This window comes from Saimiri boliviensis, chromosome 6, assembly GCF_048565385.1.
Source record: "Saimiri boliviensis isolate mSaiBol1 chromosome 6, mSaiBol1.pri, whole genome shotgun sequence".
Lineage (NCBI taxonomy): Eukaryota > Metazoa > Chordata > Mammalia > Primates > Cebidae > Saimiri > Saimiri boliviensis.
Genome location: NC_133454.1, coordinates 133,496,836 through 133,524,258, shown reverse-complemented (window position 1 = coordinate 133,524,258; position 27,423 = coordinate 133,496,836). Strand labels below are relative to the sequence as shown.

At 63.8% G+C, this 27,423-nt stretch overlaps 2 protein-coding genes and 1 long non-coding RNA gene across 5 annotated transcripts in view; 2 read left to right on the top strand and 1 right to left on the bottom strand.

Moving 5' to 3' along the window:
• The first annotated feature begins 6,107 nt into the window (after positions 1-6,107).
• Positions 6,108-16,351, top strand: PKP3 (plakophilin 3). The gene is made up of 14 exons (XM_039471326.2): positions 6,108-6,253; positions 7,808-7,997; positions 9,954-10,033; positions 10,154-10,785; positions 10,885-11,008; positions 11,637-11,841; positions 13,348-13,522; positions 13,738-13,855; positions 13,938-14,108; positions 14,511-14,696; positions 15,036-15,189; positions 15,362-15,554; positions 15,661-15,748; positions 15,978-16,351. The coding sequence occupies exons 1-14, from the start codon at positions 6,173-6,175 to the stop codon at positions 16,011-16,013; spliced, it is 2,433 nt and encodes an 810-aa protein (XP_039327260.2). The 5' UTR covers positions 6,108-6,172; the 3' UTR covers positions 16,014-16,351.
• Positions 16,352-17,735: 1,384 nt separating this feature from the next.
• SIGIRR (single Ig and TIR domain containing) lies at positions 17,736-23,813 on the bottom strand. Of its 3 annotated transcripts, none has more exons than XM_074401904.1 (10): positions 23,422-23,813; positions 22,335-22,493; positions 21,180-21,378; positions 20,562-20,695; positions 20,366-20,471; positions 20,002-20,111; positions 19,398-19,500; positions 19,183-19,333; positions 18,352-18,520; positions 17,736-18,064 (listed from the first exon to the last, which is right to left on the bottom strand). In XM_074401904.1, exons 1-10 carry the CDS (start codon positions 23,609-23,611, stop codon positions 17,901-17,903), a joined length of 1,485 nt encoding a protein of 494 aa, XP_074258005.1. In that variant the 5' UTR covers positions 23,612-23,813; the 3' UTR covers positions 17,736-17,900. The 3 variants fall into 3 exon arrangements, with proteins under 3 accessions (XP_074258005.1, XP_039326772.1, XP_074258006.1); XM_039470838.2 differs by having other exon boundaries at positions 20,002-20,145; positions 20,331-20,471; positions 23,422-23,812; XM_074401905.1 differs by lacking the exon at positions 23,422-23,813 and having other exon boundaries at positions 20,002-20,145; positions 20,331-20,471; positions 22,335-22,416.
• The window catches only part of LOC120364607 (uncharacterized), a 14,271-nt gene continuing 8,222 nt past the window's right edge, over positions 21,375-27,423 (top strand). The window contains exons 1-4 of the long non-coding RNA XR_005579809.2: positions 21,375-22,371; positions 22,461-22,532; positions 25,976-26,459; positions 26,745-27,031. This is a non-coding gene — a long non-coding RNA (uncharacterized LOC120364607). The remainder of the gene's footprint in view (positions 22,372-22,460; positions 22,533-25,975; positions 26,460-26,744; positions 27,032-27,423) is intronic.

Genomic DNA, 27,423 nt, shown 5'->3' with positions numbered 1-27,423 from the left:
GCTATAAGTATATTCAAAAGGCCTGTATGTCATTTCTCTTTGTGGATCCTGTTTTTCTGAAGAGAGGTTTTTTTTCTTTCTTTTCAGTCAGCTGAATTATTTTTCTCCATTTTTGTCTTGCCAGTTGTTTTTTTTTTTCTTTTGAGAATGACTCTCGTGCTGTCACTGCAGCTGGTATGCAGTGGCACAATCTCAGCTCACTGCAACCTCTGCCTCCTGGGTTAAAGTGATTTTCCTGCCTCAGCCTCTCATGTAGCTGGGATTACAGATGTGCACCACTGTACCTTGCTAATTTTTGTATTTTTAGTAGAGACGGTGTTCACTGTGTTGGCCAGGCTGGTCTCGAACTCCTGATCTCAGGTGATCCACCGCCTTGGCCTCCCAAAGTGCTGGGATTGCAGGTGTGAGCCACCATGCCCGGCCTTGTTTTGCTACTCTAGTGCACACATAAGCGACCCCAAGATAAACTTCTGATGGTCTGGGACTCCTTGGTAAGGCAGCGAAGGTGCTGCTGACCTTGTTTTAGGAAAAACCTCTGTTTCCCTCCCTGAACCTCAGGAATTAGAAGTGGATTCCTCTCAAAACCTGTTTTGGTTTTCCAGCTGTGCCCACTTATCAGGCCTTAGAAACTGCATGTTTTTCTAGCCCTGGCTCCAGAAGAGCTCCACTCCAGGGCCAGGACCCCAATTAAGAGATTAGCACATGAAAAATCTCACAACTGCAGGGTCTCCTGTTGTCTGTCTGCATAGTTATGTACATGTGATACATGTGATGTTTATATAAAAGAGCTCTAATTGGTTGGCTTAAGGTAAAATAAGCACTTAGATGAAATATTCTTTATATATATGTACATATATATACATATATACACATATATACATATATATACGTATATCTATATGTATATATACATATATACATGTATATACATATATATATATATATATATATATATATATATATATATATAAAAGATGGGGTTATATATATATATAAAGACGGGGTTTCACCATGTTGGTCAGGCTGAGATCAAATAGTCTTTTTTTTTTTTTTTTGAGACGGAGTTTCGCTCTCGTTACCCAGGCTGGAGTGCAATGGCGTGATCTCGGCTCACCGCAACCTCCGCCTCCTGGGTTCAGGCAATTCTCCTGCCTCAGCCTCCCTAGTAGCTGGGACTACAGGCACGCGCCACCATGCCCAGCTAATTTTTGTATTTTTAGTAGAGACGGGGTTTCACCATGTTGACCAGGATGGTCTCGATCTCTTGACCTTGTGATCCACCCGCCTCGGCCTCCCAAAGTGCTGGGATTACAGGCGTGAGCCACCGCGCCCGGCAAATAGTCTTAAAAAAGAATAGAAGTTGTAATGTCTTTCAGTTCATGTGACTTTAATCTTTGAGAAATAAAAAGTTTTTAAAATTGTCAGTAAAATTAAAATGTCTTCGAAGTGTACACGCAGCCCCAATTACACACGTCAGATACTGGGTTTGATGAATGCTTCAAGCTCATAAATTGTATCTTGGCTTCTGAAAACTGTTCAGCTTGCCTGCTTTACAGTTCGGTGAAGGCTGGGGACATACAGCGTAGCCACACCACTAACTATGCTGGGAAGAACCAGACCTTACCTGCGCCTAATACATAATTAAAATAACTCACCGTGTTCTACACCAAAATTAAACATGTCAAGAGTTGTCATTATCACATGTAATTGAGACTACTGAAAATAGATTTACATGCAAGGTGTGTAAGGAGAGTAAAATGTGGTTTGGTAAAAGATTATAACAAGGCAAGGGAAGGTAAATTTCTTTCCTTTTTCTTTTGTTTTTTTTTTTGTTCTCTGAGGTGAATGAAAGATAAATTTCTACCTGGGTTTAGAGGGTTAAAGTATGTTTAAAAGCTAAAGGTTTGAACAAATTGTGGAAGGTTTATAAATAAAAATTAATCTCATAAAAGAAATTTATATTGACCAAAATCAAAAGGTTATAATTTGCTTTATCCATAAATTGAACGATGGAATAAATTATAATTTGCTTTATCCATAAATTAAACGATGGAATAAAAGCACAGCAAGATTTTCTCAACGAAATGACAGATACAGGTGAGGGGACGGAAGGCAGCAAACCACACTGCCATGTGTGTACCTATGCAACAATCTTGCATGTTCATCACATGTACCCCGAAACCTAAAATGCAATAAAATAAAATAAAATAAAAATAAAAATAAAAATAAAAGATTTTCTCGACGTACTAACCTGATCTTTTGTGAAAATCTGTAAAGGGTTATAAAAGGGTTATAAGAATCTCACCTTGTGGTCAAACTGATTAAGATTGGATTAATTTGTCTGCAAGGTTTCATTTTTAAAACTGAGGTTGACAGTAATGGTAAACTGATGCAAGGATGAAATCTGGCTTTTTCTCTCAAACAAGATCTTCATGTAATGAAATATTTTTGTTTGCCTCATGAATAAACTACTGAAAAAGGGAGGAAGGAGAAGAGGCAGGCTCTTTAGAAAAATAAGTCTTCGCTCTTAATGAGTAAAAGTTTTTGCTTTTTTAAAAATTTGAGTCATCACTTTGGCTACATTGATGACTTACGGTCAACCTGAAATTCTAGTAAATGTTTTTGAGGGGGTGGTTGTTTTTGTTTTTGATTTTTGAGATGGAGTCTTGCCCTGTGACCCAGGCCACAGTGCAGTGGAGCCGTCTTGGCTCACTGCAGCCTCCACCTCCACTTCCCGAGTACCTGGGATTACAGGTGTGCGCCACCACCCCCAGCTACTTTTTTAGATTTTTAGTAGCCATGTTGGCCCGGCTGGTCTCAAACTCCTGACCTCAGGTGATCCACCTGCCTCAGCCTCCCAAAGCGCTGGGATTATAGGCGTGAGCCACTGTGCCTAGCCTATTGTTTTAAGACATGTTTAGTTACATAGAATGATGAAAATCAGGTGGTGTTTGATCTTCAGGTTATATTTTAGTGGATAATATTAATATGTGTTCCAGAATGGTGTGCACTTTCTAAAACCCTGATATCTGAGTGTTACCAAGCGTGATTAGGGTTATTGTGCTAGGCTATGACAGACCGCAGAGGTGACCGCATTCCTTTGTCAGCTGGGTTTTTGACTGTGACTACCGTAGGAGGTTCTGATGTTCACAGACACTGTCTTGTTTCGACCCTCTTCAAAGGCTGGATGATCAGCCTTGAGAGCACGGATTATAACTGGGGAGTCAGAAAACAGGCATTGACTGGGTGTTCTAAACCAATGGAAGACTGAAGTCACCTTTTTTGGCTTTTTTGCTTGGAACACGCTGAGCCTTTGTTTTGTTTTTCAGAATCAAGTAGCTTTGTCCGTTGTGGGGGTCGATCGACCAGTGACCTCTGACTGCAGCTCAGAAGAAACGAAAGGGATGGGCCGTTAGGCCCCAAATGAGCCTCGATGATGGCTGCCTTTCTCCAGGAACCCTTAGACAGGTCTCCAAGAGAGACCTGGCTGCGTTTTCCCAAAACAACGGCCCGTCAGCATGCGGAGTCAGAGCGGCATCGTCCCTCTCCTGATGGCAGTTAGATGGAGCTCTTCAGAGGCAGTGATGGCAGCAGCCCATCCGAGCGGCCACGGCCAAGACACCACTGCACGGAGCAAACGGGAGCCCCAACCCACCCAGGCCCAGGGCATGAAATCTGTCTACACACCGTGGCTTGCTTGGTAACTTCTGGAAAGTGAGTAGCCTGTGGGGCCTCAGTTTCCCCACCTGTAAAACGGAAGCTGTCATGGCTCTGCCCTTCTGGAATTCCAATGGGGATTAAGAACAGAGTAGGAAGGCGGGGTGAGGTGGCTCACGCCTGTCATCCCAGCACTTTGGGAGGCTGAGGCGGGCGGATCACGAGGTCAGGAGTTCAAGACCAGCCTGACCAACATGGTGAAAACCCATCTCTACTAAAAATGCAAAAACATTAAAAAAATTTTTTTTTGCTGGGCACGGTGGCACACACCTGTAATCCCAGCTACTAGGGAGGCTGAGGCAGGAGAATCACTTGAACCTGGGAGACAGACATTGTGGTGAGCCGAGATGGTGCCACTGCACTCCAGCCTGGGCAACAGAGCAAGACTGTCCTAAAAAAAAAAAAAAAATACAGTAACAGCAACAACAGTAAGAATGAAGTGTTTAGTGGTGCCTGGCCGCACGCCAGGACCCCAGCCCAGGCACCTGAGGGAGGCTGCATCAACCTGCACCCAGCAGCACAGGGCACTCACGGTTGGGCGGTTGGAGGTGGCAGGTGCTTTCCACGTCCCCACCTCAACCCGGACACCAGCCATCGCCTCCCCTCCCTGCCCTTTACTTGATTCTCCATCCAGAGGCTGCTGTCCTCCTGAAGAGCATCCAGGGTATCCCCCTGCTCACCCGCTCACCCCCCCAACTCCGCAACCCCCCTCCTGCTGTCAGACGCCACTCTGCTCCTTTTGGGCTCTTCAGGTCCTTTTGGGGACCCTCTGTCTGGAGGGCAGCTACAGGGTCTCCGGAGCCAGAGGCCTCTGCTGCACCAGCCGTCCTGACTAGCGTCCTTGCTTGTGAGCTGCTGTCTGTCCCCTGTCTGTACCCCACCAGGCCCTGACAGACCCTGGGAGAGCCCCCAGAGGTGCCCTGCCTGTCTCAAGACACACACACCCTTGCCCAGAGCCTTGCCAGGGGCTTACGAAGAGCCCAACACGTCCAATGAGCCATAAATGCCGGACAGACGGATGGACAGGCTGACCCACAGGCCGGCAGTAGGTGGGGTGTGTGCAGATGAAAGGGCCCCCCCTCCAAGAGCCTATGGGGCCATACCCCTCGGCTACCTTCCAGGCCAAAGGCCAAGGCTGGACATCTCAGAGCTGTCCCAGCCCCTGGCCACACTCCAGAGGGTGGGGTTGGTGCCCACGGACAGCCCTGTAGGTTCTGTGGAGCGGCTGGGCCCTGGGCCAGACTCGGCTGGAGCCCAGCTTGGAAGGTTTGTAAGCGTGGGTGCTAACAGGAAGCGCCAGGACGCTTGCCTCTGGGTGAGCTGTGCCCCCACACGGGGTCCATCAACCACCCAGGGGCTCCCCCGAGGCACTGCCCACCTCCCCCTCCGGTGGTGGGACCAGAGGCAGCCTTCAGAGCCTCCTCAGTTCAGTTTTGATGATTGTTTTGCTTTTAACATCCTCACACCTTTCTCCCCAGATTCTTCCCCTTCTGCTCCGCAAGCTGCCCACCCCACCTCCCCTGCCCTCCTACAACTCTAGGCTGGCACCTGGGCCAGCCCGCCTTCTCCGAGAGCCTCCCGTGCCCCCACGCTGAGCCCACCGCCCCCTGAAGGCCTCCTGCGCCCTCTTCTACCTCCTCTTGGAGATGATCGACAGGCCACCTGCCACCTGGGACCCACCTAAGAGCGATGCTCACTCACTCGCCCTCCGAGGCTCCCAGGTTCCAGGCTGTCAACCTGACCGTGCACAGAGCGGCCTGAGGACAGAGGCAGGTTCCAGGCTCCAGGGACAACCGCCTCCTCCAGGAAGCCCACCGCTACGCCCTCCTCCAGGGTTGCTGGGAATGTGAGACACTCAGGGATGGTCCCAGGGTCGGACAAGACTCCTCTGGGCTAGGCTGGAGCTGTAGTGACAGGCCCGGCTGGCATCGCAGCAATGAGCGAAGGTGCGCCCAGATGCCCAGCTTTGCCAGAGTTGCCTGGCAGGGACCTCACATCCTCAGGGAGGCAGTGCAGCTCTGGGGGGGGCACCTGCAGCCCTCTCTGCCAAGCAGAGGAGGGAAGGTCAGCAGAATCGCAGGCCCCGGGCACCAACGTTCCCATCCCGGCCCGGGCCGCACGGAAGCCCCTCCACGGCGCCCTCTCGTGAGCCCTCAGCCTGCCGGGGCTGCAGAGACCATCCGGGCCGGCTTCCCCGTCACCAGGCCCAGCCTGGCCTCAGTGGGGCCCCAGGTGGGCCTGGGGTGGCCCTGGGTGCAGGGCGGGCCCCAGCCCGTGCCAGGAACATACCTCAGCCCGTTCTGTGCCGCACAAACTTGTCTCCCAGGATTTTTCCACACAAAACCCGTCTCCCAGGGAAGCAGCCAGTCTGATGAGCTGGGCGTTCCCACCCCGCCCTCCGGGGCCCCCACAGTCCTGGCCTGCCACGGAGGCTGCCCCGCACGCTGGGCCGGGGATGGAGCCCAGGACACCTTGGCCATCCGCAGTGGCCTCTGGGATGAGCTGGGAGGCTGGTGGGCTCCGGACCGCAGGCAAGGTATGTCCCCCTCCGCACCCGGCGGCCCCATCCGTCCAGGGGCCCTCCTGTCTCCCAACCCCCAACACTGACCTCTGACTCCCAGCCTCCAGTTTCCGCCCCTCAGCCCTGACCCTACCCTCACACCAGACTTCTGGCCCCAGCCCCACTAGGGCGCAAGTCTTCAGGGGACGGGGCTGGGGTAAGGGTCTGCCCTGGAGGAGAGCCCAGAGCCGGGGTCCAGGGTCCAGGGAGAGCACAGGCTGTCGGATGAGCTCGTGAGGGAAGCCGGGGGTCACAGCTGTGCAGCTCCCGCCCTCAGCCCTCCAAGGCTTGTCCCCCACCCCATCTACCAGGGCCTGTCCCGGAGGCCAGAGAACCTCAGAGCCGTCCCGCGGGCCCCACTGGCTGTGGTGCTCAAGGGAGATCTTCCGGGCACGAGCCTCGCTCGATCTGGGCCCCTCCAGCCCCACTGCACTCCACCCTCACTCCCTCTCCACCCCCTGCTCTCCCAGACCCCCCGAACCCCTAATCCCTTGCCCACTCCACCCTCTCCACCCCAGCCTCTGCTCTCCCAGACCCCCTGGTTCTTCCCCACACACCCACTCCTGCCCCAAGCCTGGCGTGCCAGGCCCCTCTGAGTCAACCCCCTGGGGCAGCCCCACCCCCTGCACCCTGACTCATGTGCTGGGAACGGCCTCTCACCCCAGGGCCTGGGGTGCAGGAGCAGAGTGGTGCCAGGGTCCCAGGGGCCAGAGGGGGTCGAGCCCACTCTTTGGAGGCCTTTGTGGGGGGTGAGGGGGTCCTGGGGGTGAGTTCCAGGGTCTACAGGCCGAGGGGGAGGGCCGGTCCATCCACAAGCTTCCTGGTGGGGAGGGGCTCGCTGGGTTCTGAGGACCAGGGCCAGGGCTCCATGGGGTCCTGTTGGACCCTAAAGCTCCACCCCTCCAGCCTTTGTCCTGACCCCTGGCACTGACCCCTGCCCCCCCCCACACACTGTCTCCTGCCAACCCTGCCTTGGCCTCAGCCCCGCCTCCCCAGCCAGGCTGGGCTACCACGGACGCTGCCTGGTCCTCAGAGCTCCCAAGGGCCCTAGACCCCCAGGGGTGGGACAGCTCCCATTCAGGCTGGGGGTGACGGGACGCATCCCCCGCAGGCCCCTGGCCCTTCCCGGATACTCAGGACACAGGGGGCCCCTCTGTCCCACCCCCAGCACAAAGGGCCCAGTCTGGCCTTTACAGGCCGAGAACAAGGAGGACCCAGGCCCGTGGCCCAGTCGTGGGATGGCAGAAGAGGAGGCAGGAGGCCAGGCTGGGCCGCGCGGGCGGGGCCTGTTCTTCCACCCAAATTCCGTGTTCAGCAGGCGGCGGCCCCTCCCTCCACCTGGCCAGGTGTCCCCGCCCCCAGCTGTGCTCAGGGCCGGGCAGGCGTCTGTCTCCAGGCGGCTGTGGGTGAGGCCAGCGGGGCGGGGACTTCGGGAGAGGGCCTCGAGGGACGCAGCGAAGACAGTGGGCCCCAGGACGGCAGGCGCCCGCCGCCATGCAGGACGGTAACTTCCTGCTGTCGGCCCTGCAGCCGGAGGCCGGCGTGTGCTCCCTGGCGCTGCCCTCGGACCTGCAGCTGGACCGCCGGGGCGCAGAGGGGCCGGAGGCCGAGCGGCTGCGGGCGGCCCGTGTCCAGGAGCAGGTCCGCGCCCGCCTCCTGCAGCTGGGACAGCAGCCGCGGCACAACGGGGCCGCCGAGCCCGAGGCCGGGACGGCCCGAGGTAGGCCGGGCGGCGGGGACGGTGGGGCGGCGGGCACCGTGCGAGGGGCAGAGGCCTCGGCGGGCCGGCTCCAGGGTTCAGCTCCTGACTCACCCAGGCCTCACCCTGAGTCATGCACCCCGCCCCAACGGGCGTGGGGAGAAGCCATGGGTGGGGCGGCCCCATCCAAGCAGGGACCCCCGGGCCCTCCAGATGTGGAGCCTGGCTGGGCCCCACCTGTGCCCAGCCTTGAGCCCTCCCTGTGGGGGATGACGGGAAGGCTGGCACCTGGCAGGCGGGCCAGGCCCCTGGGTCGGGAAGCCCGGAACACGCCCTCGCCTGGCCCAGGCGGCACAGGCTCACGCAGGGTCTCGGGACACCCAGACACCCACGCTCCCCCACACCTTGTTGGAAGAGCAGAGCGGGACGGCGGGGAGGGTGGGGACGCCAGAAGTCCTGGAGGAGAGCCAGGCGTGTCTGGGCCAGGGGCTCCCTGAGGAATTAGAGAGGAGGGCCGGCCGGAGTGACCCAGATTTCTCTGTGGGGACAGCAGGTGGAGGAGGACCCTTGGTGCCGGCCAGGACCCCCGCTCCCGTGAGTGCGTATGCCTGTGAGTGCAGCTGACAGGCTCGCACACACGCTGGGCGTGGAAGGTGGTCGTTTCCTCCTTTGCCAGGCTACAGCAACAGGGATTAAGGTTAGACAGTAAGATGAACCTCCCAGAATGCCAGGGACCCAGATGCCAGTTTGTCGTGGTCCACTTGGTGTTTAGAGGGGCCTCCCCAGGACTGGCCTCCAGCCACTGGCCGGGGGAGTGACAGTCGCCCAGCAGAGGGGCCAGCCCCGAGGCCTGGACTGAGGGGTCCCTCCCAGGGCCTCAGCCTTGCTGGTGACCAAGCTGGGTGCCCAGGGGTCATGGGGTGGAGGAGGGTGAGGGAAGGGTTAATTACCACCCGGCTACCCTGCCAATTAGAGGGAGGTGAATTATAATTGGGGGTGGGGGTGAGGTCTCCAGGCTGGGGCGGGCCCCCACTCCAGGCTGGGCCTCAGGAGCATCACAGAGTTAATAGCCCCTGCCCGGAAACCCCATTAACCAGGATGGGTGAGGCCCCTGATGTGGGGTGTCCCGCACAGAGCATCCAGTCTGGGCAGAGTTGTGGGAGCCCACGGCCCCCTTCCCACACCCCACCCTGAGCACCTCAGCCAGGTCACCCTGCCAGGCCCTGATGCCCCCACTGCCAGCCTGTCCACTCTGCCCACCACGGGTTCCTCCCGTCGCCATCCGCCTGTAGGGCGCTCACTCTCCACCCCGCTCCTCCATCCTTCCAACAGTCACAGCGGCCCCCCCCCTCCTCCTGCCCGTCAGTCCATCCTCCCCCCTCCCTCCCCCGCCGGTCTGTCCACTCACTGTGGGGCTGGGCTGATGCAGCTGCCCTTGGCCTGTGTGCGGCTGGACGGGGTGGGTGTGGCCTCTGCCTCGGGCTCTGCCAGGTGGGAGAGGGCACTGCAACAGGACATACTGGTCCAGAGAGACAGGGCCACTCTCCGGTGACCAGGCATAGATGAGGTCTGGGCACAGATGAGGAGGAGCTCAAAAGAAGTCAGTGTGGGCCGGGGAAGGCCAGGATGGCTTCCTGGAGGAGGGGGCTGGGCGCTGTACCATGGCAGGGATCGGACAGAGAGTCCCTGGCACATTCCCCAGGGACCAGAAGGTCAGTGGGTGAGCGCATCTGCCTTCTCGGGCAAAGGAGGCACAGCTGGGGGGTGGGCTGTGGAAGGTGGACCACCAGGCTGACAGGTGAGGAGACCAGGACGTGGCAGGAACGGGGAGGCACTGGCCCCAGGGCCACCCGGCCCCCCTGCCCGAGACTGAGGCTGCTCCCCGGGTTGTGAATGGGGATGGACTGCTGGAGAGGAGGCAGGCGGCCCGGGAGCTGCTGTCTGGCAGATCCGGGCTCCCACTGCCCCTCTCCGCAGGTGCGTCCAGGGGGCAGTACCACACCCTGCAGGCCGGCTTCAGCTCTCGCTCTCAGGGCCTGAGTGGGGACAAGACCTCGGTGAGTGACGGCCCAGCCCGAGGGGGCAATCTGGGCTCTGCAGTCTGGAGGGCGGGAGGCTCTGCAGCAGGCTGGGCACAGGTGGGCCAGGCACACCCTCACGGCCCCCTCCACCCACAGGGCTTCCGGCCCATCGCCACGCCAGCCTGCAGCCCGGCCTCCTGGTCCTCCCGCTCTGCCGTGGACCTGAGCTGCAATCGGAGGCTGAGTTCTGCCCACAACGGGGGCAGCGCCTTTGTGGCCGCTGGGTACGGGGGTGCCCAGCCCACCCCTCCCATGCCCATCAGGCCCGTGTCCTTCCACGAGCATGGTGGGGTTGGGAGCCGGGTCGAGTGTGACACGCTGTCCCTGCGCTCCCTGCGGCTGGGGGCTGGGGGCCCGGACGACCGCCACAGCGTGGTGTCCGAGCAGCTGGAGCCCGCGGCCACCTCCACCTACAGGACCTTTGCCTACGAGCGCCAGGCCAGCTCCAGCTCAGGCCGGGCAGGGGGGCTGGACTGGCCAGAGGCCGGCGAGGTTCCCCCGAGCCGGACCATCCGTGCCCCTGCCATGCGGACCCTGCAGCGATTCCAGAGCAGCCACCGGAGCCGCGGGGTAGGCGGGACAGCGCCTGGGCCCGTCCTGGAGCCTGTGGCCCGAGCGCCATCTGTGCGCAGCCTCAGCCTCAGCCTAGCTGACTCGGGCCACCTGCCGGACGTGCGTGAGTTCAACAGCTACTGTGGCCACCGAACCCTGCAGAGGCTCAGCAGCGGGTGAGGGGCTGGGCCTGCACAGGGAGGGGGCTTCTGCCATGGCCCCAGCCTGAACCGAAGTTTAGCCTGACCCCTGACCCCTGACCCCTGGCTCTGCAGTTTCGATGACATCGACCTGCCATCAGCAGTCAAGTACCTCATGGCTTCAGACCCCAATCTGCAGGTGCTGGGAGCAGCCTACATCCAGCACAGGTGCTACAGTGATGCAGCCGCCAAGAAGCAGGTGACCGCCCCCGACCGCCCACTCACTGCCCCCCGGTGACCGCCCCCGACCGCCCACTCACTGCCCCCCGGTGACCGCCCCCGACCGCCCACTCACTGCCCCCAGGTGACCGCCCCCGACCACCCACTCACTGTCCCCAGGTGACCACCCCCGACCACCCACTCGCTGCCCCCAGGTGACCACCCTTGGGGGCTCCACCACCTCCCACTGACCTCTGCTCCCTGACCACCCCTAAAGATCCCCAGGCTGACTGGGCAGACTGCACTCTGTCCAGAGCCCCTTCAGTAGAGGAAGAGCAGGAGGGTACAATTTGGATATACCTGTATCAGCTTCATAAACCTGTACACACCTGCACCACCTCAGTACCCTCATACACACCTGCATCACCTCCATAGCCCCATACACACCTGCATCACTTCCGTACACACCTGCATATACATCACCTCTGTACACCTGTATCACCCGCATATACCTGTACACACCTGCATCTCCTCCGTCCCCCTGCATACACCTCATCACCTCTGCACCTCCGTACGCACCTGCATCACCTGCACATCCACATCTATACCCCTGGACATACGTGCACACACGCGCACAGTCTGTTCACCCCACATGCCTGTGCCCACAGGCCCGCAGCCTTCAGGCCGTGCCGAGGCTGGTGAAGCTCTTTAACCACGCCAACCAGGAAGTGCAGCGCCACGCCACGGGCGCCATGCGCAACCTCATCTACGACAACGCAGACAACAAGCTGGCGCTGGTGGAGGAGAACGGGATCTTCGAGCTGCTGCGGACGCTGCGGGAGCAGGACGACGAGCTTCGCAAGAACGTCACGGGTGCTGCCCGGCCCCTCTTTCGCCTGCCCCTCCGTCTGTCCTCCCTCTTCCACCTGCACCCTCTACCCGGCCCCTCCTCCACCTGCACCCTGTGCCCGGCCCCTCCTCTGCCTGTCCCCTAATCCGCCTGTCCCCCACCTCCGCCTGTCCCCTCCTCCGCCTGTCCCCTCCTCCGCCCGTCCCCCTCCTCCACCTGTCCCCCTCCTCCGCCTGTCCCCTCCTCCGCCTGTCCCCCTCCTCCGCCCGTCCCCCTCCTCCGCCTGTCCCCTCCTCCGCCTGTCCCCTCCTCCGCCCGTCCCCCTCCTCCGCCTGTCCCCTCCTCCGCCTGTCCCCTCCTCCGCCTGTCACCCTCCTCCGCCTGTCCCCTCCTCCGCCTGTCCCCCTCCTCCGCCTGTCCCCTCCTCCGCCTGTCCCCTCCTCCGCCCGTCCCCCTCCTCCACCTGTCCCCTCTGCCTGTCCCCTCCTCCGCCTGTCTCCCTCCTCCGCCTGACCCCCTCCTCCGCCTGTCCCCCTCCTCCACCTGTCCCCCTCCTCCGCCTGTCCCCCTCCTCCGCCTGTCCCCCTCCTCCACCTGTCCCCTCTCTGCCTGTCCCCCTCCTCCGCCTGTCCCCTCCTCCGCCTGTCTCCCTCCTCCGCCTGTCCCCCTCCTCCACCTGTCCCCTCTCTGCCTGTCCCCCTCCTCCGCCTGTCCCCTCCTCCACCTGTCCCCCTCCTCCGCCTGTCCCCCTCCTCCGCCTGTCCCCCTCCTCCGCCTGTCCCCCTCCTCCACCTGTCCCCTCTCTGCCTGTCCCCCTCCTCCGCCTGTCCCCTCCTCCACCTGTCCCCCTCCTCCGCCTGTCCCCCTCCTCCGCCTGTCCCCCTCCTCCGCCTGTCCCCCTCCTCCGCCTGTCCCCTCTCTGCCTGTCCCCCTCCTCCGCCTGTCCCCTCCTCCGCCTGTCTCCCTCCTCCGCCTGTCCCCCTCCTCCGCCTGTCCCCCTCCTCCACCTGTCCCCCTCCTCCACCTGTCCCCTCTCTGCCTGTCCCCCTCCTCCGCCTGTCCCCTCCTCCGCCTGTCCCCCTCCTCCGCCTGTCCTCTCCTCCACCTGACCCCCTCCTCTGCCTGTCCCCTCTGCCTGTCCCCCTCCCTCCTCCGACTGTCCTTTCTCTTCCATGCCGACCCCACCACCCCATACGGCTCCCCCCACCCCCTGTCCTGCTGTTTGGCCCCTTTGCTGGCTGTTTCTACTTGGCCTCCACTCCTGCCTCTTTCCTGGACCCCTGACCACCCTGTTCTGCGGCTGTGTCTCCTGGAAGCTGCCTCCACCCCCAGCCTGCTCACACCCCAACCTGCTTGTCCCCTCTTGCTTGCTCTGTCACCCCAGATGCCACCCCAGGGTCTCCCCAGTGGGGCTCGTGAATGAGCAGAACACAGGGCCAGGCCTGGGGAGAGGCAGGACCGCCTCACACCATCCCCAGAAACGCCCAGCATTGGGGGGCTGATGCTCATGGCAGCGCCCCCTCGTCCAGGAATCCTGTGGAACCTTTCATCCAGCGACCACCTGAAGGACCGCCTGGCCAGAGACACTCTGGAACAGCTCACCGACCTGGTGCTGAGCCCCCTGTCGGGGTCTGGGGGTCCCCCCCTCATCCAGCAGAACGCCTCCGAGGCGGAGATCTTCTACAACGCCACCGGCTTCCTCAGGTGCGCCAGCCTCGGCAGAGGGGTGGGGGCCGCAGGCACGCGTGTTGCAGGGACCCCGCCTGGCCCGGCGCCCACTGCCCCACACACTACACGGGGCGCACGGGGGGCGGGGCCCGCGGGGCCCAGAGTGGGACGGCATCGTGCTCACGGCCTGGGCCCAAGGCAGGGCCTGGGTCTGGGGGTCCCTGGGGGCTCTGATCTGGCTCCGTCCCCAGGAACCTCAGCTCAGCCTCTCAGGCCACTCGCCAGAAAATGCGGGAGTGCCACGGGCTGGTGGACGCCCTGGTCACCTACATCAACCACGCCCTGGACGTGGGCAAGTGCGAGGACAAGGTGAGGGCCGCGCGGCGGAGGGGTCTCGTGGCCCTCGGCGCCGCGCCCTGACCCGCGCCCCGACCCGCGCCCCTGCCCGCAGAGCGTGGAGAACGCGGTGTGCGTGCTGCGGAACCTGTCCTACCGCCTGTACGACGAGATGCCGCCGTCTGCGCTGCAGCGGCTGGAGGGCCGCGGCCGCAGGGACCTGGCCGGGGCGCCGCCGGGCGAGATGGTGGGCTGCTTCACGCCGCAGAGCCGGCGGCTGCGCGAGGTGGGCACCGGCCTGGGCGGGGCATGGGTGCGGTGGGCACCGGCCTGGGCGTGGCGTGGGCGGGGTGGGCACCGGTCTGGGCGTGGCATGGGGGTGGGCGGGCACCGGCCTGGGCGGGGCATGGGTGGGGTGGGCACCGGTCTGGGCGTGGCGTGGGGGGTGGGTGGGCACCGGCCTGGGCGGGGCGTGGAGGGGTGGGCACTGGCCCGGGCGTGGCATGGGGGACGGGCGGGCACCGGCCTGGGCGGGGCATGGGTGGGGTGGGCACTGGCCCGGGCGTGGCATGGGGGACGGGCGGGCACCGGCCTGGGCGGGGCATGGGTGGGGCGGGCACCGGCCTGGGCGGGACGTGGGGGGTGGGTCGGACCCCGGCCCCTCTGACCCCGGCCCCGCCATGCGCAGCTGCCCCTCACCGCCGACGCGCTCACCTTCGCGGAAGTGTCCAAGGACCCCAAGGGCCTCGAGTGGCTGTGGAGCCCCCAGATTGTGGGGCTGTACAACCGGCTGCTGCAGCGCTGCGAGCTCAACCGGCACACGACGGAGGCGGCCGCGGGCGCGCTGCAGAACATCACGGCGGGCGACCGCAGGGTGGGCGCACCCCCAGACCCAGGGGCTCCCAGGAGTTCATGCTGCGGGGGGAGGGGCAGGAGAGGGAGCGGGAGGGGAGGAGGCAGGGGGTGCCCGGGCCCCCCTGAGCATCTGAGGTCAGCGACGAGTGGGCAGGCCTTGGGCCTTGGGAGAATTTAGGTTCTGCCCTGAGTTTGAAGGGAGGCACCTGACCCTGCCTGTGGCTGATGCCCCCGGCTGGGGCGCAGAGGCAGAAGCAGAGTCCCCACCGCCCCAGGGTGGCAGGAGGATGCAGGGACCCCAGAGGGGCAGGATCCCCCCAGGTGAGGGTCTGAGGCCTCCCTCCCTCTCTCCCCGCAGTGGGCAGGGGTGCTGAGCCGCCTGGCACTGGAGCAGGAGCGGATCCTGAACCCCCTGCTGGACCGTGTCCGCACTGCCGACCACCACCAGCTGCGCTCGCTGACCGGCCTCATCCGAAACCTGTCTCGGAACGCACGGAACAAGGACGAGATGTGTGAGTCGAACAGTCCCGTTCTTGCCCTGCGGGTCCACACAGGCTACGTGGGGGGTCCCGGCCACTGGAGCCAGTGGAGCAGACAGGCACACAGCTCCTTGGGGGAGGCAGGGGACCCCCAGTGCCTGGGTGGCTGGAGTGGGGGTGCAGACTGACCCCCGACCTCCCGCAGCCACCAAGGTCGTGAGCCACCTGATCGAGAAGCTGCCGGGCAGCGTGGGGGAGAAGTCGCCGCCCGCGGAGGTGCTGGTCAACATCATAGCCGTGCTCAACAACCTGGTGGTGGCCAGCCCCATCGCCGCCCGGGACCTGCTCTACTTCGATGGGCTCCGAAAGCTCGTCTTCATCAAGAAGAAGCGGGACAGGTGGGGGTCGGCCCTGCCCTGCAGCAGCCCAGCCGGGGGGTTCTCTGGCCCCTCCCAGCCCCCTGCTTTCTGGCTGTGTGTCCCCCTGACTTCCCTCCACCCTCAGCCCTGACAGTGAGAAGTCCTCCCGGGCAGCTTCCAGCCTCCTGGCCAACCTGTGGCAATACAACAAGCTCCACCGAGACTTCCGGGCGGTATGTTCCCTGAGCCCAAGGCGAGAAATGCGGGTGCGGGGCATGGGACGTGGGGAGAGGGCCATGGGAACCCACGGGGAGCAGTCAGCGAAGAGGCCACTGGGTGGATGGAGACCAGGAGTGCAGAGAGGAAGTGTCTAGGCTGCACCCAGCACAGTGCAAGGTGGGCAGAGGGCAGAGGGCTGCACTGGCAGGCAGGCCATGACCTTGTGCCCTCTCTCCTCTGTAGAAGGGCTTTCGGAAGGACGACTTCCTGGGCCCATAGGCGAAGCCTCCTGCACGAGGAGAAGGTGACGTGACCCAGCGTCCAAGGGAGAGACTCAGCTCCAGGCTGCCTGACTCAGCCCAGCCTGGAGAAGGCTGATGACCCAGGGGCCCCTCGCTGGGACCCCTGTGTGCACTTTTGAGAGTCCTGGACCACCAGGAGGAACAGGGGCTTATAACTGGGGACTTGGCTTCCGCAGGGAGGGGGTGGGGCAGGGCTTGAGGCTGCTCAGGTGTGTGGGGTGGTGACCCAGTCACACTGACAGAGGTGGGCTGGCTGTGGCCTGGCAGTATCTTGGGATAGCCAGCACTGGGAATAAAGATGGCCGTCAACAGTCACTGCCCTGCACCCTTCCATGGCTGGCCTGAGCCTGTGGCTCGAAGCATGACCAGGGCGGCTGATCCTTGGACTCAAGGCACCCCCCTGCCCCTGAGGACACCCACCCCTTGGGCTCACACACAAGCCTCCCAACGTCAGAGGACACAGGACAGGGAGAGCCCAGCAGAGGGACAACTGGCACCTCAGGCCCAAGAGGGAACAAGGTGGACACAGGGGGACTGCAGGCACACATGGAGCAGAGCTGGGGGCCTCAAGAGCAGAGGGGTGACTGGAGTGGGGGAGGGGGCTGCCTCGTGGGCTGTACTCATGCAGCAAATGGACCCAACTCCCTCTCCACCCACCCGGGGCCTGGAGTTGCCAGGACCAGGGGCTCTCACACTGGCTGCCTGAGGTTTGGGGTCCAGCAGGCTTTGGACCCCATTCATCTCACCCAGAGTCAGGCCGTTTAGTTGTGAAGTTACTGGTTTGTTTTTTTTTTTTTCTTTTTTTGAGACGAAGTATTGCACTGTCGTGGGGCGCTGGAGTGCAATGGTGCAATCTCGGCTCACTACAGCCTCTGCCTCGAAGGTTCATCCAATTCTCCTGCCTCTGCCTCCCAAGTAGCTGAGATTATAGGCACACACCACCACACCTGGCTAATTTTTTTTTTTTTTTTTTTTTTTGAGACGGAGTTTCGCTCTTGCTACCCAGGCTGGAGTGCAATGGCGCGATCTCGGCTCACCGCAACCTCCGCCTCCTGGGTTCAGGCAATTCTCCTGCCTCAGCCTCCTGAGTAGCTGGGATTACAGGCACGTGCCACCATGCCCAGCTAATTTTTTGTATTTTTAGTAGAGATGGGTTTTCACCATATTGACCAGGATGGTCTCGATCTCTTGACCTCATGATCCACCCGCCTCGGCCTCCCAAAGTGCTGGGATTACAGGCTTGAGCCACCGCGCCCAGCCTATTTTTTGTATTTTTAATAGACATGGGGTTTCACTATGTTGGCCAGGCTGGTCTTGAACGCTTGACCTAGTAATCCGCGCGACTTCCCAGAGTACTGGGATTACAGACGTGAGCCATCACACCGGCCTACTGTTGATATTCTTAAGACAGAAAGTGTCTGTGAAGTTCAGAACTTGAGGTCTCTAGGGGCCTGCCCATTGAGGGTCTGCCTGGATTGGGAAGGGTTAGGGACAGTCACATCCCCAACCAGGGACCAGGCAGGGAGCCTACTGTAAGCAAGGGACATGCCTGAGCTTACGAAGGGGGATGGGGAGGGGGCAGACTTGGTGATTTTGGGGGTGAGGAGGGAGGGAGGGGAGGAGAGCCAAGAGAGCCCCCCAGGGGGAAGCCAAACCGAAATCTGCTGCTGCAGGGGAGGAGACTGAGGCCCAGACCGAATCCAAAAGGACTTTCTTTATTTTCTGGTACTGGGAGGGGCGCTGGGACCACAGCCTTGCCCTGAGGGTCCCAGGGCTGCAGACAGGGATTGCAGTCCTGCTGAGCGGAGGAACGACCCCCCTGCCCTGGCACCCGCTGTCCTTAACATCTTGCACTGAGTGGGGGCTACATATCATCCTCCGACACCAGGCAGTAGAAGTCTGTGCGGGCACTGTAGTTTCTCGAGCCGAGGTCCGAGACATCCACTTCGCTGCCCCGGCCCTCTCCCAGCGAGACCCCACCTGTGCTCGGTGGAGCTGATGGCTCTCCAAAGACAGGCCCCGGGACACCTGGGGAGGGGAGACCGAGACGCCTGAGGTGACCACCCACAGCCTTGGCGCAGACACACTTAGAGGCTGTCCCAGCTCGGCCTCTGCAGTGGTGGCCTGTGAGGCCCAGGATATTCCCAGGCATGCCCAGGGCCGAGCACCCCCGGGGCAGAAAAGCTGTGCAGGGGCCGTCGGTGCCAGGAACAGTCCTGAACACCGGGGCCCCTCCAGGCCGTATGCCCTGTGCCTGCCTCCGCTACGCCCTGGGCTGAGCTTCTCCGGTCCAAAGTGGGGCTGGATGGGCATACCCAGGTCGCCCTCTTCCAGGGCCCGGGCCTCCGGGACTCGGCCTTGAAGAATCAGCATGGGGTCCTTGTCGTCCTGCAGCTGCGTCTGGGGGTCTCCTTCCGCTGGCCTGTAGTGCACCTTCCGCGGCAGCGCCAGCTGCAGTTCTTTCCAAAAATCGGAGGAAGGAGTCTGGGGGCCAGGTTGGGGCAGTTTGCAGTGTAAACACGTGGGAGGGCGCGCACATCGTCAGCCCCCGGCGCCCTGGCCCCAAAGAGCCTAGCGGCTGCAGCACCTATTCCACGGCTCCAGGGCCTCCAGGGCCGCTCCCTACAGCGGGTCCCGGACAGCAGAACCCTCCCCCAGGGCCCACGCCGTCCATCTGCAACGCGCCGCGCGCCCCGGACCCCCGACGCCCCCGCGCACCGCGGAGCCGCGCGCCCCGGCCCCCCCACGCCCCCCCACGCCCCCAGCGCACCGCGAAGCCGCGCGCCCCGCCCCCCCACGCCCCCCGCGCCCCGCGGAGCCGCGCGCCCCGCCTCCCCCACGCCCCCCGCGCACCGCGGAGCCGCGCGCCCCGCCTCCCCCACGCCCCCCGCGCCCCGCGGAGCCGCGCGCCCCGCCCCCCCACGCCCCCCGCGCACCACGGAGCCGCGCGCCCCGCCTCCCCCACGCTCCCCGCGCACCGCGGAGCCGCGCGCCCCGCCCCACCACGCCCCCCGCGCACCGCGGAGCCGCGCGCCCCGCCTCCCCCACGCTCCCCGCGCACCGCGGAGCCGCGCGCCCTGTCCTCACCACGCCCCCCACGCACCGCGGAGCCGCGCGCCCCGGCCCCCCCCACGCCCCCCACGCACCGCGGAGCCCGGCCTCCAGAGCAGCAAGGTCACCAGGTGGCGGTGCTGGCGCAGCAGGCGGAGCGCGGGGTGCGCGGGGTCGCGCCTCTGGGCCTCGAAGGTGATGAAGATGGGTCTGCGGGTGAGCTCCAGCAGCCGGCACAGGCCTTCCCTGCGGGGCGGGACCGTCAGGGGAGGCGCCACGCCGGGGCCTACCCACCCCGCGCGGGACCCACCGGAAGCTGTGGTTGCACCAGGCCCGGCTCAGGAAGGCGTCCGAGAGCACCACGATGAGGCGCCGGCAGCGGCTCAGGTTCACCAGGAGGTCTGCGGACGGCTCTGCGGGAGCGCGGGCGGCGGGGGCGCGGGACTAAGGGGCGGGGCCTGGGCGGGGCGGAGCTCCAGGGCGGGGGCGGGGTCTCCGATGGGGCGGGGACTGGGCGGAGCTCCAGGGTGGAGTGGGGCCTCCGGTGGGGCGGGGCCGGGCGAGGGAACTAAGGGGCGGGGCCTGGGTGGGGCGGAGCTCCAGGGTGGGGCGGAGCTCCAGGGTGGGGCGGAGCTCCAGGGTGGGGCGGAGCTCCAGGGTGGGGCGGAGCTCCAGGATGGGGGCGGGGTCTCTGGTGGGATGGGGCTGGGCGCTGCAGCTAAGGGGGCGGGGCCTGGGCGGGGCGGAGCTCCTGGGTGGGGGCGCGGTCTCCGGTGGGGCGGGGGATAGGGGCGGGGCCTGGGTGGGGCGGAGCTCCAGGGTGGGGAGGAGCCGGGCAGGGGGACTAAGGGGCGGAGCTCCGGGGGGCGGGGCCTCCGGGCGGGGCCCGATCGTGGGGGCGGGGCCCGGGATACCGGCGCGCGGCAGGAGGTCGCGGTCATCCAGGAAGAGCTTGTAGCCCCGACGCCTCTCCAGCTGCGGCTTCAGGATGAAGTTCACGAACTTGCGGTCCTCCAGGCAGTCGCTATAGGAGACGTAGGCATCGTAGAGCTTCCCGTCTGCGGACGGCGGCCGGTCATCCCGGTGGCTCCCGAGGCCTCACGCCGGCCTTCCCGGACTTTAGCCCCAGCACGGCGCCCCCAGAGGCTGATGCCTCCCTGCCCCACGACTCCAGAGCGGAGCTCAGGGCGCAGCCTCAGGGAGGCCGCGGCCACCCCTCCTTGCCCACGCGGGCCCCACGCACCGTTCATCTCCACCTCCCCGTACGCGTCCTGGTACCAGAGCAGCACGTTGAGACGGCACTTGACGTAGAGCAGGGCGGCCAGCAGCAGGGCCAGCAGGACCAGGAGGGAGGCCAGCACCGCAGCCACGTGGCTTGCAAGGCCTGCGGATGGGTCGCCTGAGCCACCGCCCCTCCAGGAGCTCCCAAGCCTTGAGGTCGCCTCCTACCCTCTACCCGGGGAACCCCCATCACCAGCTCTCTGAAGAGTGAAGAAGGAGGAGCTGACGTTCTGGATGGAGCAGGTGAAGGCCCCATAGTTCTCAGCGCTGGTCACGTTGACCCCCAGGACACTGGACACAAACCCCTCTGATGAGTTGGCCTTGAACCTGGGGATACCAAGCCAGGGTCAGGGTCCACTGGGGATACCAGTGGACACCCCAAAACCCCACCTGTCTGGGTTCTCCCAGGGAGGCTGCAGAATTGGGCCTCTGGGTGGTTCTTAGGCCTTAAGCCAAGAGAAATGACCAGAACCTGGAGGGGGTGCAGATTTGTTTCAGAACAGCCATCCCAGTCCTGGGTGTGGGGTCTGGAGGTTCTCTGATGGCAGGCTTGGCCAGATGGTTGACGTTCATTCAGGCCCTAGACCTTGCTGACACCCAGAGCCCCGGGCAGTGTACAAGGTGTGTGTCTACAGGGGCCATGCAGACCCCAGGTCTGTCCTTGACATCACTGACCCTCTGTCTGGGGCCACAGAGACACTCTGCTCACATGTCTGTCCAGGTGGTTCTGGACCCTGGCATAGTTCAGGGAGACCACTGGCCTTGGCATGTCTGAGGGGTTACTCCGACCCTGGATATCCAGGCCTCTTACCAGGAGTGCTCATGGAGGCTGTAGTGGCCCCCATTTCCCAGTGGAAGCCCATCTTTCAGCCACTGGACTGAAGGCAGAGAGCAGTGGGGCCCAGAGACTACCCAAGCCGTGCAGTTCAGAGTGACTGAGCTGCCCAAGGCAGGCCCCAGCACCTGGTCTTCAGCTGGGGAGAGGAAGTCAGGGGCCCTGTTGCAGACACCTGAAGAGAGAGGACATAGTGGGTCAGCTGTGCCAGGGTGCCCGGCCCCGCCACCTCCACAGGGGCCCACAGGACAGGAAGAAACAAGGCCTCCGTGTGGTGTGGTGGTCACACTATGTCTGCCCACGAGTCCCACCGGACGGGCGTGGCACTTGGCACGTCTTCCCCCAGAAGTGGCCAGGCTTTGTGTGTTCTGCCCGCCCTGTGCCGAGGGGACAGAGAGCAGTGGCCAGTCACAGCTGAGCTGCCCCAGGCCCACGCATGAGGCTCATCTGGCTGCTTGTCGACCCAGGACATGAGTCTGTCCCCCCATTTCCCAGATGCGCCTGGTGCCCACCCCTGGTGACACCGTGATGCCCGTCTCAGAGGAGGGGCAGGGCACTGCACCCCTCAGCCCGGCCTGCCTCTGCTGGGGTATCTGCAGGGAGTGTGGGCACTGGTAGGTTTGGGAACCCAGATGCCCAGTGTGCGCTAGCACCTTCCACTGGATGGGCAGAGCTGGGAGCCGGGAGCAGCTGGCCTGGGCTTGTCCCCGGCCCAGGGGTCTTGGGGCCTCTGCTCCTGGCCACAGGCAAGCCCTCCCCACCACCTGAGGCCTGGACTTTCTCATCTTTACATCAGGGTGATGAGCCCTAGTGGAAGGCCAGACCACCATCTCCTGGGTCGGGTGCGGTCTCCTACCAGCCCTCATCGCCCACAACGCCACCATGGTCCCCGAAGTGCCCACTCCTCATGGCCTGGACTGGAGGCCTGGTGCAGGAGAGGATGCAAGGCGCCTATCCTCACCACCCGCCCTGGGGGCCACGGGCCCAGGGGGAGGAGTGAGCAGGGCCTTTGTACCCCGGCATGTGGCCACGCAGAGCCTGGGATAAGAGCAGGATGCATGACATGGAGTCAGCCCGAGGGGCAGGAGGTGGAACTGGGGACTCGCGCCCATCCCTCTCGGATCTGCCTACCTGGCATGGCTCTGAGCCAGGGCCTCCTCAGGGCAAGGTGAGCTCCGGGGCCACCCCCAGCTCCACAGGGCTCCTCGGCGAAGCAGCCTGATCCAAGAGCTGGGCAGGATTCCTCTCTGCTTGCAGTCAGCTGGACAGAGCACCTGGATGGGTCAGAGGCTGCCGCCATCCCCAGGGAACAAGTTAAACAGGAACAGGGTGAGTTAACCAGTAACTGCCGGCTGCAGACAGCACTGGGCCTGACCAGATGCCACCCGGAGCAGCCTTGTGGATGCTGGCAGAGCTCCCAGAGGCCAGCAGGGCGTCTCTTTGAGCCCCTCACACGTGGCCAGAATGGGCACCACCTCACACAGCCCAGGACGACAGGGAGGGCCCCTCAAGTCCAGGACCACCTCCACCGGCCCGGGGCCACCATGATGACCTTGCGGTGCAGCGGATATACCCCAGATGAGACCCTGTCTCCGAGATGGCAGCTGGCCTCACCCCTGGCTGTCTCCTTCAACGGAGCTGCCACTGCAGGGGCGTGCTGCTGTGCCAGTGACACAGCCTGGCCTTGGGCAGGGGTGTGATATGCCCTGTGCCATGGGGCGGGTGCCCAGCTGGGACCCTGGGCCACACCTCAATGCAGTCCGTAGTGCACCTGAGCACAGACACCTCACACCTCCGGAACCCTAAGCTTAGCCTCGCCCTGAGGTTGTGAGGCAGGAGACTGAACGGGGCCAGGCTGGGATGAGGCAGCTCTGAGGGGCACACAGGAACCCCTTCTTCCTGGTCCCTGGGCCCAGGTCCTGCACCCTCTCCCGGCCCATGGCAGCAGCCACGTGCACCTCACGTCTCCCAGAGCTCCTCAGTGGGGTGACTACAGGGAGAAGCCCTGGGCCTCTTCCTTGGCATCCTGGGGCCCTCCTCACTGGATGCCACAGCATCACCCCGTTTATCCAACAGGCACTGTCGGCTCCCCTCCCTGAGGCAGGGGCACAGTGGGAGTGGGGATGAGGGGATCAAGCCTAAGGTGCTGCAGCCTCCTTGGGACTCCACCCCGAAGGCCCTGGAGGCTGTGGCAGGGACATCCCTCTCAGCCTCCTACCTGTTCCTCTGCCTGGACTAAGCACAGCCAGAGGCCCAGGTTTGGCTGTTTGGCATTTCCCCAGGGACCGAAGCAGCATGAGGCACGCTCCCACGGAGGATGGCAAGGGGGTCCCGGAAGAAGCCCTGTGCAGTGGAGGGCAGTCCAAGGAAGGGCCTTGACCCACGGGAACCACCCACGGAGGGGCCATAAAATGCACACTTCCTCATGCGACCAACCCCTCACAGCCAGCTCAGGAGGACACACCCCAGCCCAGCAGACCCCTGACCGCCCCAAGCTCAGACTTCAAACCCCTCCCTCCAAAAGCCCCTCCAAAAGCAGCCTCAGAACTTTCTGGAAGTCAAGGGCAGACTGCCAGGATATGAGCACAGCAAGAAAGCAGATGCCCTCCCCTGCAACCCCTCCCCTGCCCACCTTCCCCTGCACCCTCTCCCCTGCACCCTCACCCCTGCACCCCCTCCCCTGCCCACCTTCCCCTGCACCCTCTCCTCTGCCCACATTCCCCTGCACCCCCTCCCCTGCCCACATTCCCCTGCACCCTCTCCCCTGCACCCTCTCCCCTGCACCCCTCCTCTGCCCACCTTCCCCTGTCCACCTTCCCCTGCACCCCCTCCCCTGTGCCCTCTCCCCTGCACCCTTCCCCTGCCCACCTTCCCCTGCACCCTCTCCCCTGCACCCCCTCCCCTGCCCACCTTCCCCTGCACCCTCTCCCCTGCACCCCCTCCCCTGCACCCTCTCCCCTGCACCCCCTCCCCTGCACCCTCTACCCTGCACCCCCCTGCCCACCTTCCCCTGCCCACCTTCCCCTGTCCACCTTCCCCTGCACCCCCTCCCCTGCGCCCTCTCCCCTGCACCCTTCCCCTGCCCACCTTCCCCTGCGCCCTCTCCCCTGCACCCTTCCCCTGCCCACCTTCCCCTGCACCCTCTCCCCTGCGCCCTCTCCCCTGCACCCTTTCCCTGCCCACCTTCCCCTGCACCCTCTCCCCTGCACCCCCTCCCCTGCCCACCTTCCCCTGCACCCTCTCCCCTGCACCCCCTCCCCTGCACCCTCTCCCCTGCACCCTCTCCGCTGCACCCCCTCCCCTGCACCCTCTACCCTGCACCCCCTCCCCTGCCCACCTTCCCCTGCACCCCCTCCCCTGCACTCCTCCCCTGCACCCTCTCCCCTGCCCACCTTCCCCTGTACCCTCTCCCCTGCACCCCCTCCCCTGCACCCCCTCCCCTGCCCACTTTCCCCTGTACCCTCTCCCCTGCATCCCCTCCCCTGTACCCTCTCCCCTGCTCACCTTCCCCTGTACCCTCTCCCCTGCACCCCCTCCCCTGCACCCTCTCCCCTGCACCCCCTCCCCTGCATGATCACACATAGCCCTCTGGCCTATGCACACCTGCACTGAGCTTCAGTCTCAGCCCGCGCACACTTGCGCCTCCTACATGGGCACACTTCCTATCACACACACCTCCCGTTACCTCTGCACACAGCTCAGGCTGCACACACCTCACACACCCTCTGAGTATCTGCGACACCCACTGCAACACTTGTCACAGAGCCCAGGGCCACAAGCACCCCACGGCATACACACTGCACCTCACACCCACCCTTGGCCACCAAAGCGCCACTCACAGCTTCCTGCTGCCCCTCTCTCTCGCACACACATGCACACGGCCCTGTGCACCGCCGGCTCCCCTCAGCAGGCCCGGTTCTAAGGACAGGCCCTGCCTCAGGCTCACTCAGAGCAGCAGGGAAGGCACGGTCACCTGATTCCAGTTCTTCTCTCTGGGGATGGGGGAATGTTGGTCATGGATGTGCCTTTGGGAGCGAACGGTCCCCTCCGCTGGGCCCCAGGGAGTGTCCACAGCACCTAGGCTGCCCCGGATGCATCGCCGAGCACCGTGAGGACCTGGCGTGTGTTTATGTGTATTTTCATCAGAACTTTGCCTGTAGCTTCCTGGCCTTGCAGTCACATCCTCTCCTAAACCTAAACCCCACCCAGGCACCCACCCCTTCCCTAGGCGGGCGGGCGGGCAGTGGTGGTTCTTGCCCCGCCTGCCCCAGCTCTTCCTGTAGCTCTGAGTCAAGCGGCTCCTTCCTCTGGGGCCCACCCCAACCAACCCAGGCATGGCATTTTCCTCTGTGCAGTGTGTGTGTGTGTGTGTGTGTGTGTGTGTGTGTGTGTGTGTGTATGTTGGGGGCTGGGAGGGTGCTCAAAGGGGCAGGTTCCAGGGATAATGGGGCGTCCTCCTGGCACGGAGAACGCAGCCAGGGCCATTGTGCATGTACGCGGGGGGGACGGGGCTGCGCCGTCTGCATTGTGCTTCCCAGTCAGCACTAGGGGTCACATTCAGGAGCCAAGGGGCCAGCTGCTTTGCTCCCCCATGCGTCTCTGACCTCTGACCCCAGGGGACAGGGCCTTTCGGAACTTCAAGCCAACCCCGGGGCTCCAACAGGGTTCTCTGGCCCTCTTCCTGTCCCTGTTCCGGGCAGGGGCCCCCAGGGGATGAGCAGTCTGGACCTTCCCTTCAGGCTGGGGTGTAAGGGCAGTGCGCCCTTTTCCAGATAAGGAGCAAACACAGCTGGCCAAGGCTCCTGGCTCAGAGCAGATGGGGGCAGACGGCCTCTCCGTTGTCACCACACGGACACCCCCAGGCTGACCTCGGACTGGAGACCCAGTGACTGCTGGCTGGTACTGCCCACGGAATCGGGTCTCCTTTGGCCCCTGGCCCTGCCCTCAGCCGCTTGGGGCTGGGAATCTCAGTCCCAGCCTGGCCCTGGCGGCCTCGCACTGCCCACCACGCTCTGCCGGGCACCCTGAGGGTCTCAGAAAGCGCCAGCTCCTCCCACCCTCAGACCCAACCAGCGTCCTCGGTGCGCGCAGCGCCCTGCAGCTTGAGCGCGACTCCCGCGCAGCCCGAACGCGCCGCCGCTCCGCTCCCGGTGCGCGCTGGGCCCCGCGCGCCTGCCCTGAAGCGGGAACCTGCGCAGGAGGCAGCGGCCCCGCAGGCCGAGGGCCGCATCTCGCGCCCCTTCCCGGCCCCTTCAGGTGCGGAGAGTGGAGGGACCGGGACACGCACGGGGGCGGCTCGGGGCGCTCGCCCGGGCACAGGCGCGCGGATGGCGGAAGCTCCACCCGGCGCCCGGCGAGCTCCGGCCCCAGCCTGACTCTGGGTCGCCCTCGGCGCCGTAGGACGTCTGGAGCCGGGATCCAGGCTTGGGGGACGGAGCTGGGATTCCCCGCGCGCTTCGGCCCGCTCTGTCCTCCTGCGCGGGGGTCGGGCAGAGGAAAGGGCTCCCGGCCCGCTTCGCCCACTGTCCCTCCTTTCCCCAGGTCTGGAAGGGGCCAGGACGCGGGCGAGCTCGGGCTTCCGGGCGACGCGGGAGCCTCCCTGGCTCCGAGCCGCTTCCTGAGAGACCGCGCCCAGGGACAAGCAGCGCCGCGGCCCCCGACTCCAGGCCTGGAGCGGCCCTGGGAGGACAGCGGCCTCCACTCACCTTCGCGGGTCTGATGGCACCGCCACTCACCTGCTGCCTGGACCTGGGGCTCGCGCGGGGCGGGGGAGGGGCAGCTCACCTGAGCCAGGTGCGCAGCGGCGACGGCCCCGGCGGCGGCAGCAGGTGCGGCCCCGCCCCGCAGTCAGGGCGGGGGCGGACCCAAGCGTCCCGCTCTGCGCCCGAGGCTGGCACTGGAAGCGGTACCGCTGCCGGGGAGCCGTGGCCGCCGGGCCTGGGGCCAGTGGTCAAACCAGCCCAACCAGTGTGCGGAGCCCCAGAGCCTTGGGGACTTTTCGGAGCTGCTTTCGTGTCCTCCAGGAAGCCTGTCCTGACCCCCACCCCACCCCCAAGTGACCCCATGTCTTCTGTCACCCTCAGCACCCCAGGTGCAGGGACGAGAGGACCCCCATAGGTGTCCCTCCCTACCGTAGAAGGGCCAGGGTCTGAGGCTGCCCCTCACCTGCTTCCAGACCTTCCACACTGTGCCTCAGTTTCCCATCTATCCCTGAGGGCAG